General features: G+C 56.2%; 4 protein-coding genes across 4 annotated transcripts; 2 read left to right on the forward strand and 2 right to left on the reverse strand.

The window, feature by feature from the left end:
• Positions 1-1,564: 1,564 nt before the first annotated feature.
• Positions 1,565-2,674, forward strand: EV422DRAFT_496891 (uncharacterized protein; the record flags this gene model as incomplete). Its single annotated transcript, XM_053067908.1, has 4 exons — positions 1,565-1,878; positions 1,962-2,082; positions 2,151-2,397; positions 2,472-2,674. 4 exons carry the CDS (start codon positions 1,565-1,567, stop codon positions 2,672-2,674), a joined length of 885 nt encoding a protein of 294 aa, XP_052925311.1.
• An 892-nt stretch (positions 2,675-3,566) lies between these two features.
• EV422DRAFT_568013 (actin family) lies at positions 3,567-5,602 on the reverse strand (the record flags this gene model as incomplete). The annotated part of the gene is made up of 9 exons (XM_053072605.1): positions 3,567-3,728; positions 3,825-4,019; positions 4,096-4,213; positions 4,303-4,364; positions 4,440-4,633; positions 4,717-4,811; positions 4,886-5,081; positions 5,159-5,482; positions 5,578-5,602. The coding sequence occupies 9 exons, from the start codon at positions 5,600-5,602 to the stop codon at positions 3,567-3,569; spliced, it is 1,371 nt and encodes a 456-aa protein (XP_052925312.1).
• A 248-nt stretch (positions 5,603-5,850) lies between these two features.
• EV422DRAFT_578874 (MAGE family-domain-containing protein) lies at positions 5,851-7,216 on the forward strand (the record flags this gene model as incomplete). The annotated part of the gene is made up of 7 exons (XM_053073300.1): positions 5,851-5,892; positions 5,920-5,952; positions 6,042-6,167; positions 6,228-6,321; positions 6,396-6,533; positions 6,623-6,799; positions 6,870-7,216. 7 exons carry the CDS (start codon positions 5,851-5,853, stop codon positions 7,214-7,216), a joined length of 957 nt encoding a protein of 318 aa, XP_052925313.1.
• On the reverse strand, positions 7,183-9,891 carry EV422DRAFT_578875 (P-loop containing nucleoside triphosphate hydrolase protein). The gene is made up of 2 exons (XM_053073301.1): positions 8,013-9,891; positions 7,183-7,926 (listed from the first exon to the last, which is right to left on the reverse strand). The coding sequence occupies exons 1-2, from the start codon at positions 9,679-9,681 to the stop codon at positions 7,601-7,603; spliced, it is 1,995 nt and encodes a 664-aa protein (XP_052925314.1). The 5' UTR covers positions 9,682-9,891; the 3' UTR covers positions 7,183-7,600.
• Between the last annotated feature and the right edge of the window lie 1,213 nt (positions 9,892-11,104).

The raw sequence follows: 11,104 nt of genomic DNA on the forward strand, positions 1-11,104 counted from the left end.
CCAGCACTGCCGTCATCATAGGGGCTTGCGTACCCTCCGCGTACAGTACATGCCTCCGTGCTCAGTGAGGCAAGTCCGCATCCGATGTTCCACCACATCACCGATATACAATTGCTGCCTTCGTTGAAGACGCTCTCGGTAGGCCGCGAGCCGGTGACGACAGGCGCGTAGTCTGTGTCCGACCAGTCGTTGCTGGGATCTTCGAAGCTGCGATCGAATACGGTCTGCACGGGGTCTTTGTGTACAAGAAAGTCGGCCTCGGGAGTCGGGGAAGCACGCCCCCATTCTGCTGTGTGGAAGAGACGTTCCAAATTCGCAGTAAAGCCGAAAAAAGAAGATTAATCTTAAGGAGCAACGACGTGCCGATCACGTGAGCAGACGATAACGCAGTCCATGTCCGAAAAAGTCAAGTCGTGGAGCAGCATCTCATCTCGGGTGTGACTCTGGCATAAAGAGCGAGGGAGTTGAGCTTCCTCCTCCTCCTCCTTCCCTCCTCCTCCTTTCTGGTTTAGCCTCCGTCAGAACTGCGCCAGAGGTCCTTTCACATCGCGTTTTCTCTTTAGCCGACCTTGGATCATGGATACATTTTGCAGAGAAAACCATGCAGGCGACAGAGGCGACGCCAGCCGATGGCTTGGAATGAAGAGGACGAATTAATTTCACCCGGAGCCTGAGGCGAGCGAGAGTCGGATGGGCGCCAACCGACGGTTCCGATGGCGCCAACAACTGCAACCAAAAGCCAAGAAGAGCCGGCGGGGGCGCCACTCCCCATGGTTTCCCCTCTTTCGGCCAGGGATATCATCATCTGGCAGTGGCAACGTATGATGATCGTTGGTGATAGAACGGGATCCAGACGCATTATCCGTGGATTGAGAGGGCGCTGTCATTTTATGCGCACGACTTGCAAATCAGAGCGGCGCCGGAAAGGCAAGCCTCGGGGTCCAGGAAACTCACACTTGCTCGAAGTGTGGAAAAGCGCTTTTGACATCTCACCCGGGCACACACCATACACCTTGTCCATTCCCCTTTGTCTCCACAGCATACAGTCTTTACAGCCATGGCCAACTACCAGGACGGCGCTTCGTTCTATGACGGTGGCGCTCGGCAACAGCAGCAACAACAGCAACCTCCGCCAATGCCTCGTAGCGCATTGAAGAACGGCACGGGCAAAACTCGGCAGAAGGACCCATACCTGCCCAACATCCAAACCAGCCAGTTCGACCGCCGCCAGGACCAGCACCCCCAGCAGGGTTACAACGGGTCCCAACAGCAACAGCAGGAGCAGCCGTATAGCGGCTCGCAGGGTTATGGCAGCTCGCAGCCTTACAGCGGCTCACAGCAGCCGTATAGCAGTGCGCAACCATACAGCGGTTCGCAACCTTTCAGCGGCTCACAGCAGCAGCAGCCGTACAGCAGCAGCCCGCAGCCTTATGGCGGGCCACAGGCTTACGGCGGTCTTGGCGGCTCGAACGCCAATGGCGCCGGTGGTGGCCGTGCCAAGTCGGGAATTGACAACCTCCTCAACGACCTAATGGGCGAGCTGGACGACGTACCAGACCCCGCCATGGAGCACGAACGAGGGGCAGGCCATACAGCCCCGTCTCCCGCCCCAGCACCAGCACCAGCACGAGCCCCGGCATCCCAGTTGGAAGCCCCGCCGCGCCGCCGGCCCCCATGTGCCGGCTGCGGGCAGGAGATCGCACGGTCCCGGGATGCGTACCGGATCGAAGCGCTGGGGAAAGTATACCATATCCGCTGCTTCAGGTGCACGGTGTGTGAGGGCGACTTTGACGAGTCGCGGCCGTTTGTGCCGCATGATGGACAGGCGTACTGTGAGGAGGATTATCAGAGAGTGTTGGAGACGAGGTGTGCTGGATGGTAGGTTTTCGAGACGAAAAAATGCTCCTGGTTGTTGACGTGCGAAGGTGACTGATCGGCACCCGTCATTTGGTGGGAAATAGCAATAAGAGCATCTCTGGGAAGCCTGTCTACGCACTCGGAAAGCCATGGCATCAGGAACACCTGAAATGTTGCGCTTGCCGCAAACCCGTCCGAGGCAAAGTGTTCGAGAGCGAAGGCAGGGTGAGTGATAAACTACGACCGTTTTTGTGGGGACTTCGGGAGTGGTAACTCATCTCACCCCACACCAGATATACTGCGAAGAAGACTACCAAGCCCTCGTCGCCGAAACCTGCCGCGGCTGCGGCACGCCCGTGCAAGGCGAGACGATCAACGCGCTCAACTCGACCTACCACAAGGAATGTTTCGTGTGCACGACGTGCCGACAACCCTTCCAGGGCCGGCGCTTCTACGTGTTTGACAACGACCCCGTGTGTCTGCTGCATTACCATGAGCGTAATAACTCCCTTTGTGGGGGGTGTCAAACTGGAATCGAAGGTAAGAAACTCGTATAGGTTGCATGCACGTCAGCGGTGATGCCTCACCCACTCCCGTTATATCATCACACACAGGCCCCTGCGCAGATATACCCGAACTGGGCAAACGCTTCCACCAAGAATGCTGGTGCTGCGCCCTCTGCCAGGCCTCGCTCATGGACAGCTACTACTCCTTTGAGGGCCGCGCTTACTGCGAGAAGGATATCGCCAAGGTCTACCGCGCGGAAACCCCGGGGCAGAGGGCTAATAAGCGGCAGACGCTGCTTTTGAATCTCTAGGGATGCAGAAGGGGTTGCACCATAGACAGGCCGGGCGGGGTGGATGCACGAACTGGATTGGGCGTTGAGATTGCGTACCGGTCGATGGGACTTTCGGCTGTGGCCCCGGACAAATTATCCCGGGCTCGCGGCACCACAGACTCCAAAACGAACCATGAGATCAGGACGTGTTCCAGAAACTTTTCTTATAGATATTTCCCTTCACATAGTCACAGTAAACCATTACACTAGATAGACAGACAATAGCTTACTCAAACCGGACACCTTTTTCTCTCAAATGGAGTAGTAACGTAGTACAGTATATATGCAATGACAATATGATAGAGGTTTCGATATGCAAACTGCGGAGCGCGATGTGAGCTACGTTCAAATATTCATATTTACAGGACGGATGGTGGGTCATGAACAACAGCTGTCGTGGGGAACGCTCTCTGTAAGGTTTGCTACTGTAGGTACATCCATCCGTCCGTCCCATCCCTATGTCAAACTGCACCCCATTCGCCACCAGCCAGCTAGTCAACACGTCCCCGCCTTCGATGAACCGCACCCATCGCCCCCGTGGCAACCTCCCCCCACTGATCCGTTGAATCCAATCCCCATCGTCTGCTTGCCGTTCACCGCATGTTGTCCATGAAATCGTATCCGCGAAGGATCAGCAAGAGGGGCCCGGTTGGATGCGTTTCTCGCACATTTGCGGTAATATGCTTCTCTCCCATGAGCGGAACAGTTCTCGCGTGGTTGTGTCGTCTCGCGAGACGGGCGTTATCCCTATGCGTGTCGTAATCACTCCCCTCCCCACCTTTCCGCGCGCAACAATGACTCCCTCGCAGTCATCCACCCTCCATTATATATACATACATCCCTCGTCCCACTTCCATCACGCCTCCATCTCCTAATGCAACCGCTTCTCGACATTGACCCCCGACTCCTCATACTCCTGCTTCGAGATCCACAGCTGGTGGAATGTGCCGAGGGAGGCGAGGATGGAGCCGCCGATCCAGGGGCTGAAGCGGCGTTCGGTTGTTTGACCGGCTGCTTGGATTTTGGTTTTGAACTGTACGGGAACCAAGAGCGGATGATTAGCTCTACGTACATATGGAGTCACACCACACTCGGGTAGGACGCTCTAATCAACTCCGCTGATACATACCCCAGGCGCCGCAATCAACAGCTCGGAGTGCACACGGTCCGCAAAGCCCGGCAGCAGGGTATTCGCGCCCGTGAGCACGACATTGGGGTACAGCAGCGTCCGTAGGTCCGGATCGCACATGTTGATGCTGTTCTGTATCAGGCGGGTCACGCTGATCGGTTCTAGGTTGGCTGCTTCTGGGGGTTGTGATGGGTCCTGTTTGCGATGAGATTGGTAGTAAGCGTGGGCAACATATTGCAACGGGCCCAGTGAAACGAGTTGAATACGGTACCGGCAACACGTATTTTGGAGAGAACATGGATTCGGTGATCTTGAAGCGCTCAATGCCGAAGATGTTGTTGTAGCCGTCGGGGAACTCGTAGTTCTTGACAGGCCGTTGTAACAATGCTCTGGGGATACGAAGTTGCAAGGTGGTTAAGTACGTACTATCAAACTTATTCGTGCAGCGCAGTGTACATTAAATGACATGAGGACTTACGTTTCATCGAATTGGAACTCGGACACGTGGCATACTGTTTCCTTGAACTCGTCGATTGCGCGCTAGAGCACGGTAGGGGATTGTCAGCTTACGTGATTCGGGAAGTCCCCTTTCCCCCGCGGGCGCTGAATCCTAACCTCAACAGCCAAGCGATGGTACGACGGACGCGTGTTTGGTCGTTCCCTCAAGTCATACTTGGCGGGCTGCCCGGCATCGACGGCTTGTTTGTTGGCGACCAAGTACTGTGGGGTGACTTTGATGCCCAGTTGGTCGAGGTATAGGAGAGCCTGATCGGAGATGAAGTTGCCTGCAAAAGGCTGCTTTTGTATGGCTGCGGATATTCAACGGTCGGTTAGTCAACCATTGCTCGGTGTGCATTATGGGGAGGGGAGAAGGTTGGTGGTTTCTACGAACCTTTTTTCAGAACGTATCCATCGACGACCGGCACAGCGCTTGTCATCGCACCGCCCGAATCCAATACCAACGCCGTCGACCTCCCAGCCGCGAATCTATCCACCGGTGAAAAACCCCAGTCAACATCTCGCCACAAGCACATCGCTAAAACCTGCATCAAAACACATACGCAGCCAGGACAGCATTCCTCGCAAGGTAGAAGCAAGGCACGTTATATTTTTCGAAAGCCAGCTCGATCAGCTTTTCCCTCGATTCCCGCGGATTCCATGATGGCTCGCTGAGAAGTAATGGGTGTTCGCTGGAGTCCACTCTCAGGCGCGAAAATGCGTGATCCCACAGCGCTTCATATGTCTCCCAGTCTTCCACTAAACGTGACCGCTGGCGTGAGCGGCCATAGAAATGTACATACGTCCAAGCAAGGTCTGCCGTCCATCTCACGTACCGACACCCTCCTTGAGCGGATTCTTCAACTCCACGTTGGGCTGCCAGGGATACAGCTCCGTCTCGCCCACAAAGCGCTTTGGCTTCAACTTTTTCCCTTTCGGCTTTGCAGAGTCCTCGCCCTCTGCTTTGACCTCCGACCCATCCTCCCCTACCATCCCGCCCGTCGTCGCGTTATTCGACTCGTCGGTGTCCATTGGCGCCGCGCCCGTGTCGTCGGGGTATCCAACCCATGACGGGTATACTGCTTTCGGAGTGTCTTCGCCCGCGTATCCGACTTTGCTGGTCGAGGAGCCGATGTCGAAGACTAGGGCTGAGACTTCGTCTGCGAAAGGAAGGGCATTTTGCTTTAGCCGTAGATCACCTCGGGGATCGACGCGATGGTGGTGGCACGACAGACAAGTAACTGCGCCCACGTACCTCCCCCGTAAGTAGCTGTTGTCATTGCGACGAAGGATTTGTATTCACGCTGCCCCAGGTTCACAGAGGCTAGGATGCAGGGTTGTTGCAGAGCCTGTGCACCGAGAAGTGCAACCTCGAGGGGGGGCATTTATTGTCGCGGCACGTGAGCGCAGCCTCGCATTAAAGTGCTTTCGGACATGCGGTCTCCTCATCCATAAGCTCCCATCTTTGTCCTGGAAACTCCTTCCAGACGCAGCAGAAGATTGATAGATACCTCCGTAGCCCTTCAATATGGTGAACATCATCTTCAAATGGCTTGTCCCTATTCTTGGAGTAAACTGAACCCTTTTCGTCAAATAGACACAACCCAGGCGCTCGAATCGGCGACACGTGGTATGTGGCGGCGCGATACTGCACAAGATGCAGAGTAAGAGTCCATGAAACAAAACCTGGGAAATCTCACGCGATGGTGACCGAACTAGCAGGAGGACCACGAGGAAGAAGAGGAGGAGGAGACACAGGATGTTCCCGAGGCTCAACAACAGAATCAGCCTTCGCAGTCGGTGCCGGCTGCGTTGAGATATGTGCAGACGAATATGTCGGAGGAGGTAAATCATCGACCCGCCGGCTTTTATCCCTTCACCCTGAGGGTCTGACCATTCATGTAGGATGTAAATCGAATGGTGAAAGACCTCGTACGGCTCGCATTAGCGATGGAGCAGCGGCGGCAGCCGTTGAAGAGGGAGGATATCACCAAGCGAGGTGAGACATCATTTCACCTTGTCCTACATATGGCGCCCGGGATCGGCTGACGAGACATCTGGTGATTATGCTAGTACTGAAAGACCATCCCCGAGCATTCAACGTGGTGTTTGAGCGCGCGCAGGAGCGGTTACGGAGCACATTTGGGATGGAGATGGCGGAGCTGACGACGAGGGACAAGCGGCAGACCGCTACTCAGGCTGCGCGGAGAGGTGAGAGAGGGAGAGAAGCAGGGCTTTTAGGAGGAGATTCCCGTAGCAGCATCCCGTGCTGAAGACACCGCCCATTTACGAATGTGCAGCGGCCACAGCGACCCAAACAGCCAAAAGCACATCGACCAGGAGCTACGTCCTCCGCTCCACTCTCACACCACAAGAACGCGCGGCCGTCGTCGATTGGGGCGATGAGGAGTTCGTCATGGTACTTCTGTGCATCATACTGGGAATCATTCTCGTGAATGGAAAGCGGATCGAAGAAGGTAGCAGAACAACATACGTGTCATGCTTGTCTGAGAAGTAAGCTCACAAACCCTATCTTCCTCCCACCAGGCGACCTAACAACCTACCTAAAACGCCTCGGTCTCAACCTCACCTCCCCCCGCCCACACCGCACCCTCGGCCTCATCTCCGACCACATAACGACCTTCACAAAACACGCCTACCTCGACAAAGTCAAAACCCCCGGCGTCGACGCGGACGTGGTCGAGTACTCCTGGGGCCCGCGGGCGAAGGTCGAGTGCAGTGAAAGGGATATGGTCGCGTTTGTGGTGGGGGTGTATCCGGATCTGACGGTGGAGGTGAGGGAACGGTTGGAGAGGGATGTGGGGCGGTTGGCGGGGTTGGAGAGGGAGGAGGAGGAGGGGGAGGAGGTTGGGGCGACCGGGGTGGGGGCGTAGAGAGGTCGAGATTTAATACTTGCGACGGACGGGAGGGTGGCGTAGACGACAGATGCCGGCTCATGTATGACGCCCGGAGGGTTGCTTGGACGTACCCCCATGGGCGTAGCACACCTCACGACAGCTTCATTCGCAATTCGAAGAAGGTCACTGCATATGCATTATATACCGAACGACCCCCGCTTTCCCACTACATACAGAGTAGGACCACATCTCCTTACATACAGTGTACATAATACATACAAAATGCATCTCCCTGCGCTATGCAATACCTCTCCGTCATCCCCTGGTGCTATGCGTGAATAAATATAAAGATCGGGGGACAAAAAAGGCTATATACGGGGCCTAGCTACTATCCCATCTGACAAAGACGCAAGCCTCCGTCTACCTCCTCCCTTGAGACCCCCTCCCCATCCAACTCTGGGTCTTCCCCCCTCTATCCCTCGCATCCCCACTCCGCCTCTTCGGTCCACTCGGCCCACTCCTCTCCGCAACATACCCGTCATCCCCACCCCCGCCCCCGCCAAAGAACGAGTTATCATCGTCCCTATACCTGCGCTGCTGGAAGGGCTGGCGGGCGGGTTGGGGGTACGCGTCGAACCCGCCGCGGACGGGCGGCTCGGAGAGGCCGAGGACGCCGGAGGTGAAGTCGTCGATGGCTTGCCTTTGCGTGGCGGGGTTGAGGCGGAGGAGTTGGGAGTTTTGTCGTACTGTAAAAAAACACAGAGGGGAAGATCAGACATGTTCGAATGAAACGTGAAATGGGGGGGGGGGGCACATGAAGCGGAATACGTACAGTGTCCAATATAAGCAGAATAGCACTCCCTGACTAACCCCGGCTCAGCCCTCTTCTGCGCGACGCGGATCTTTGCTAATATCTCGTCATCGACATCCGCATCCTTCATGTCCACGTTCAGCTTGATCGGGACCTCGTCCTTCAACGCGTTCAGGAAGCCGCGTTCGTAGGCGGAGAGGATGAGGAGACCTTCACCTGTTGCGCCTGCACGACCTGTTCGGCCAATACGGTGGATGTACGAGTCGATGGATCCCGGGGCGCCCATCTGGATGACCAGCGTGACGCCGGGATAGTCGACACCCCGCGCCGAGACGTCCGACGTGAACAGAACGCTGGACGTGGCCCGACGGAACTTGTGAGCGACTTTACTGCGCTGGTTTTGGTCGAGTTTGGAGTGCAGTTCGAGGACATCCATCCGCCGGAGCTCGTTGAAGGCGCGGGCGAGGTAGGCAACGATACGGGTGGTCGGGAAGAAGACGATGATTTTGGCGGTCGGGTTGGCGTCGAGGTGCTTGCGGATCACGTCGTACAGGACCGGCAGTTGCTGCGAGTACGGTACAATGCTGTAAGTTTGTTTGACGGTGACATGCGTGGGGACGTCGTTTTCGGGGACGGTGTCGACGTAATCGTAGGAGGGTTTGAGGACGTATCGCGCGGTGGCTTTGATTTGCTTGGAGAGGGTGGCGGAGAACATGAAGGTTTGGCGGGTGCTAGGGAGGAAGGCGGCGATTTTCTCGATCTCGTCTTTGAAACCCATTTCGAGGAGCTGGTCGGCTTCGTCGAAGATGAGGGTCTCTATTCCCATGAGCTTCTCGCGGAGGTGCGCGGAGCCTTGCAGGAGGTCGAGGAGCCGGCCGGGGGTCGCGACGAGGAAATCGACGCGGCTTTGCTCGAGACCGTCGAGTTGGCGGAGCCGCTTCTCGCCTCCGACGGCGTGTTTCACGCGGTAGTTGTGGGGCCGCAGCAGCTTCTCGGCTTCGGCGGTGATCTGGAAGGCGAGCTCACGGGTTGGGGAGATGCACAGCACGGTGATCCTGTCACCCTTGAACCTCTGCCCTTCCTTGCGCGCGATGGCGGATTCCAGGGCAGCGATCAAGAACGCTAGCGTCTTCCCGGTCCCCGTCTTGGCCCGCACGAGCAGGTCCTTGTCCGTGGGTAGCAGCTTCAACACGGCTTCCTGGACGGGAGAAGCGTGTTTGAATTTAAAATTGTGCTTCATCGCTGCCAGCGTGGGTTCGCTCAGCGCCAAGGAGTCGAACGTCGCATTGGCGTTCTCTGGGATGTCCTCCTGGGCCTCCTCTTCGAACACAAGCTCCTCGTCGTCCTCGAAAATCGGCCGACTGCTCTGCTTTTGGGCCGCAGCCACCCGCGACTCCAAATCCTCCAGATCTACGGCCTTGTCCCCTCTACGGTTGATAGAGTCCAAAACCTCGTCTTCCAAGTCCTGCAGAGCTGGTGTCGACTGCAGTGAGCGAGCTCCGACGCTGAAGTTCCGCAACAAAATGCCATGACGACCAGCGTTGCTGCAAGCCTTTGAGAGGTGAGCAGAGGAAGCTCGCACTGGAGCTACTGAGAGGGAGCGAGCTCCGAGTCTAGCGGAAAGGAAAAGCTTAACGGAAAGGACGCCCCTGAGGGACCTTTGCGAGGCCAGCGCCGTGAAAGTCTTCATGGCGAGCGGGAAACCTTGGGATAACTGGCCTAGAGCCGTGGTTCCCTTTCGAGATAAAGAAGGGCGGAGAGAGACGACCGAGCAAGCGTACTCAGACTATAGTGCTTCTATGTCTACGTTACGTAGTAAGGTCTTCTCCTGCCTATCGGTGAAAGTTGTGCTAGTGGTCCTTGAAGCTCAGTCAGTGAGTGCAGGGGGAGAAAAAGCCCGATCGACGGGGCACGCGAAGAGCCCCATTCCGCACATCGCTCGAAGGAAGGCAGCAGCGCGTCGCACGTGACGGGACATTCCAAATCTTCCCCCCGACTGGCGACAGACTGGCTTCACACCCAATCATGCTTTTTCAAATCAATGTACACTATGATGAGAGCATTGTATGTATTATGGGAGCATACATGCATGCAGCAGCAACTCCAACCTGCCCACACTCTATTTATCATCTATCGTCTACCCAACCAATGGCCCAACATCGTATTAACGTCCTCCACGCTGGTCCAGGGTCCCTATTCAAAATTTCAAAAGTCGCCCCCTTTACCTGCAGCCAGCTGATCGGCTGGATCTTTGACATGGACGTCTCCAAAGGAAGTGATTTGATCTCCCTCAATCCACAGGCAGGGCGAGGCAACAACGACCCCACATCCACCGTCGGTTGAGGGACTGCCAGCACCGCACCAGCGATGTTATGGACGATGCGCCCATACCATAAGCTTACCTACTGACAGCCACCAATGTCAACCGCCAATGTCAATGTCAATGTCAGTGTCAATGTCAGTGTCAATGTCAATGTCAATGCCACTCCCCCTCTCTCCTCTCATTTCGCCAATCCTCCCGCAATATCGCCACTCCTCCTCTCTCCTCTCATTTCTCCAATCCCTCCTTGGCTTCTCCACACCCCCCACTACTTCCCCATAGCCAGCAGCTGTAGCAATGCTCTCTACGCTCGCCACGCACGCTCTAGGAGCATAGCTGGCGCCCCCCCAGTCCCCTCTTGTTGCTGTTGTTCTCTGGCCTGCTGGGTTGCCTATCTATAGATAGCCGGCCTCTCTTCGTCCATTCCCTTCCTCCCCAGCAGATCAACACCGGTTCTTCTCATCTCCTGTTCTTGTTATGGACGACGCGCCCATACCATAAGCTTACCTACTGACAGCCGCCAATGTCAACCGCCAAATGTCAAACGCCAATGTCAATGTCAATGTCAGTGTCAATGTCAATGTCAATGCCACTCCCCCTCTCTCCTCTCATTTCGCCAATCCTCTTGCAATATCGCCACTCCTCCTCTCTCCTCTCATTTCGCCAATCCCCCCTCGGCTTCTCCACACCCCCCACTACTTCCCCATAGCCAGCAGCTGTAGCAATGCTCTCTACGCTCGCCACGCACGCTCTAGGAGCATAGCTGGCGCCCCCCCAGTCCCCTCTTGTTGTT

This window comes from Fimicolochytrium jonesii (assembly GCF_025526975.1).
Source record: "Fimicolochytrium jonesii strain JEL569 chromosome Unknown EV422scaffold_13, whole genome shotgun sequence".
Classification (NCBI taxonomy): Eukaryota; Fungi; Chytridiomycota; class Chytridiomycetes; order Spizellomycetales; family Powellomycetaceae; genus Fimicolochytrium; species Fimicolochytrium jonesii.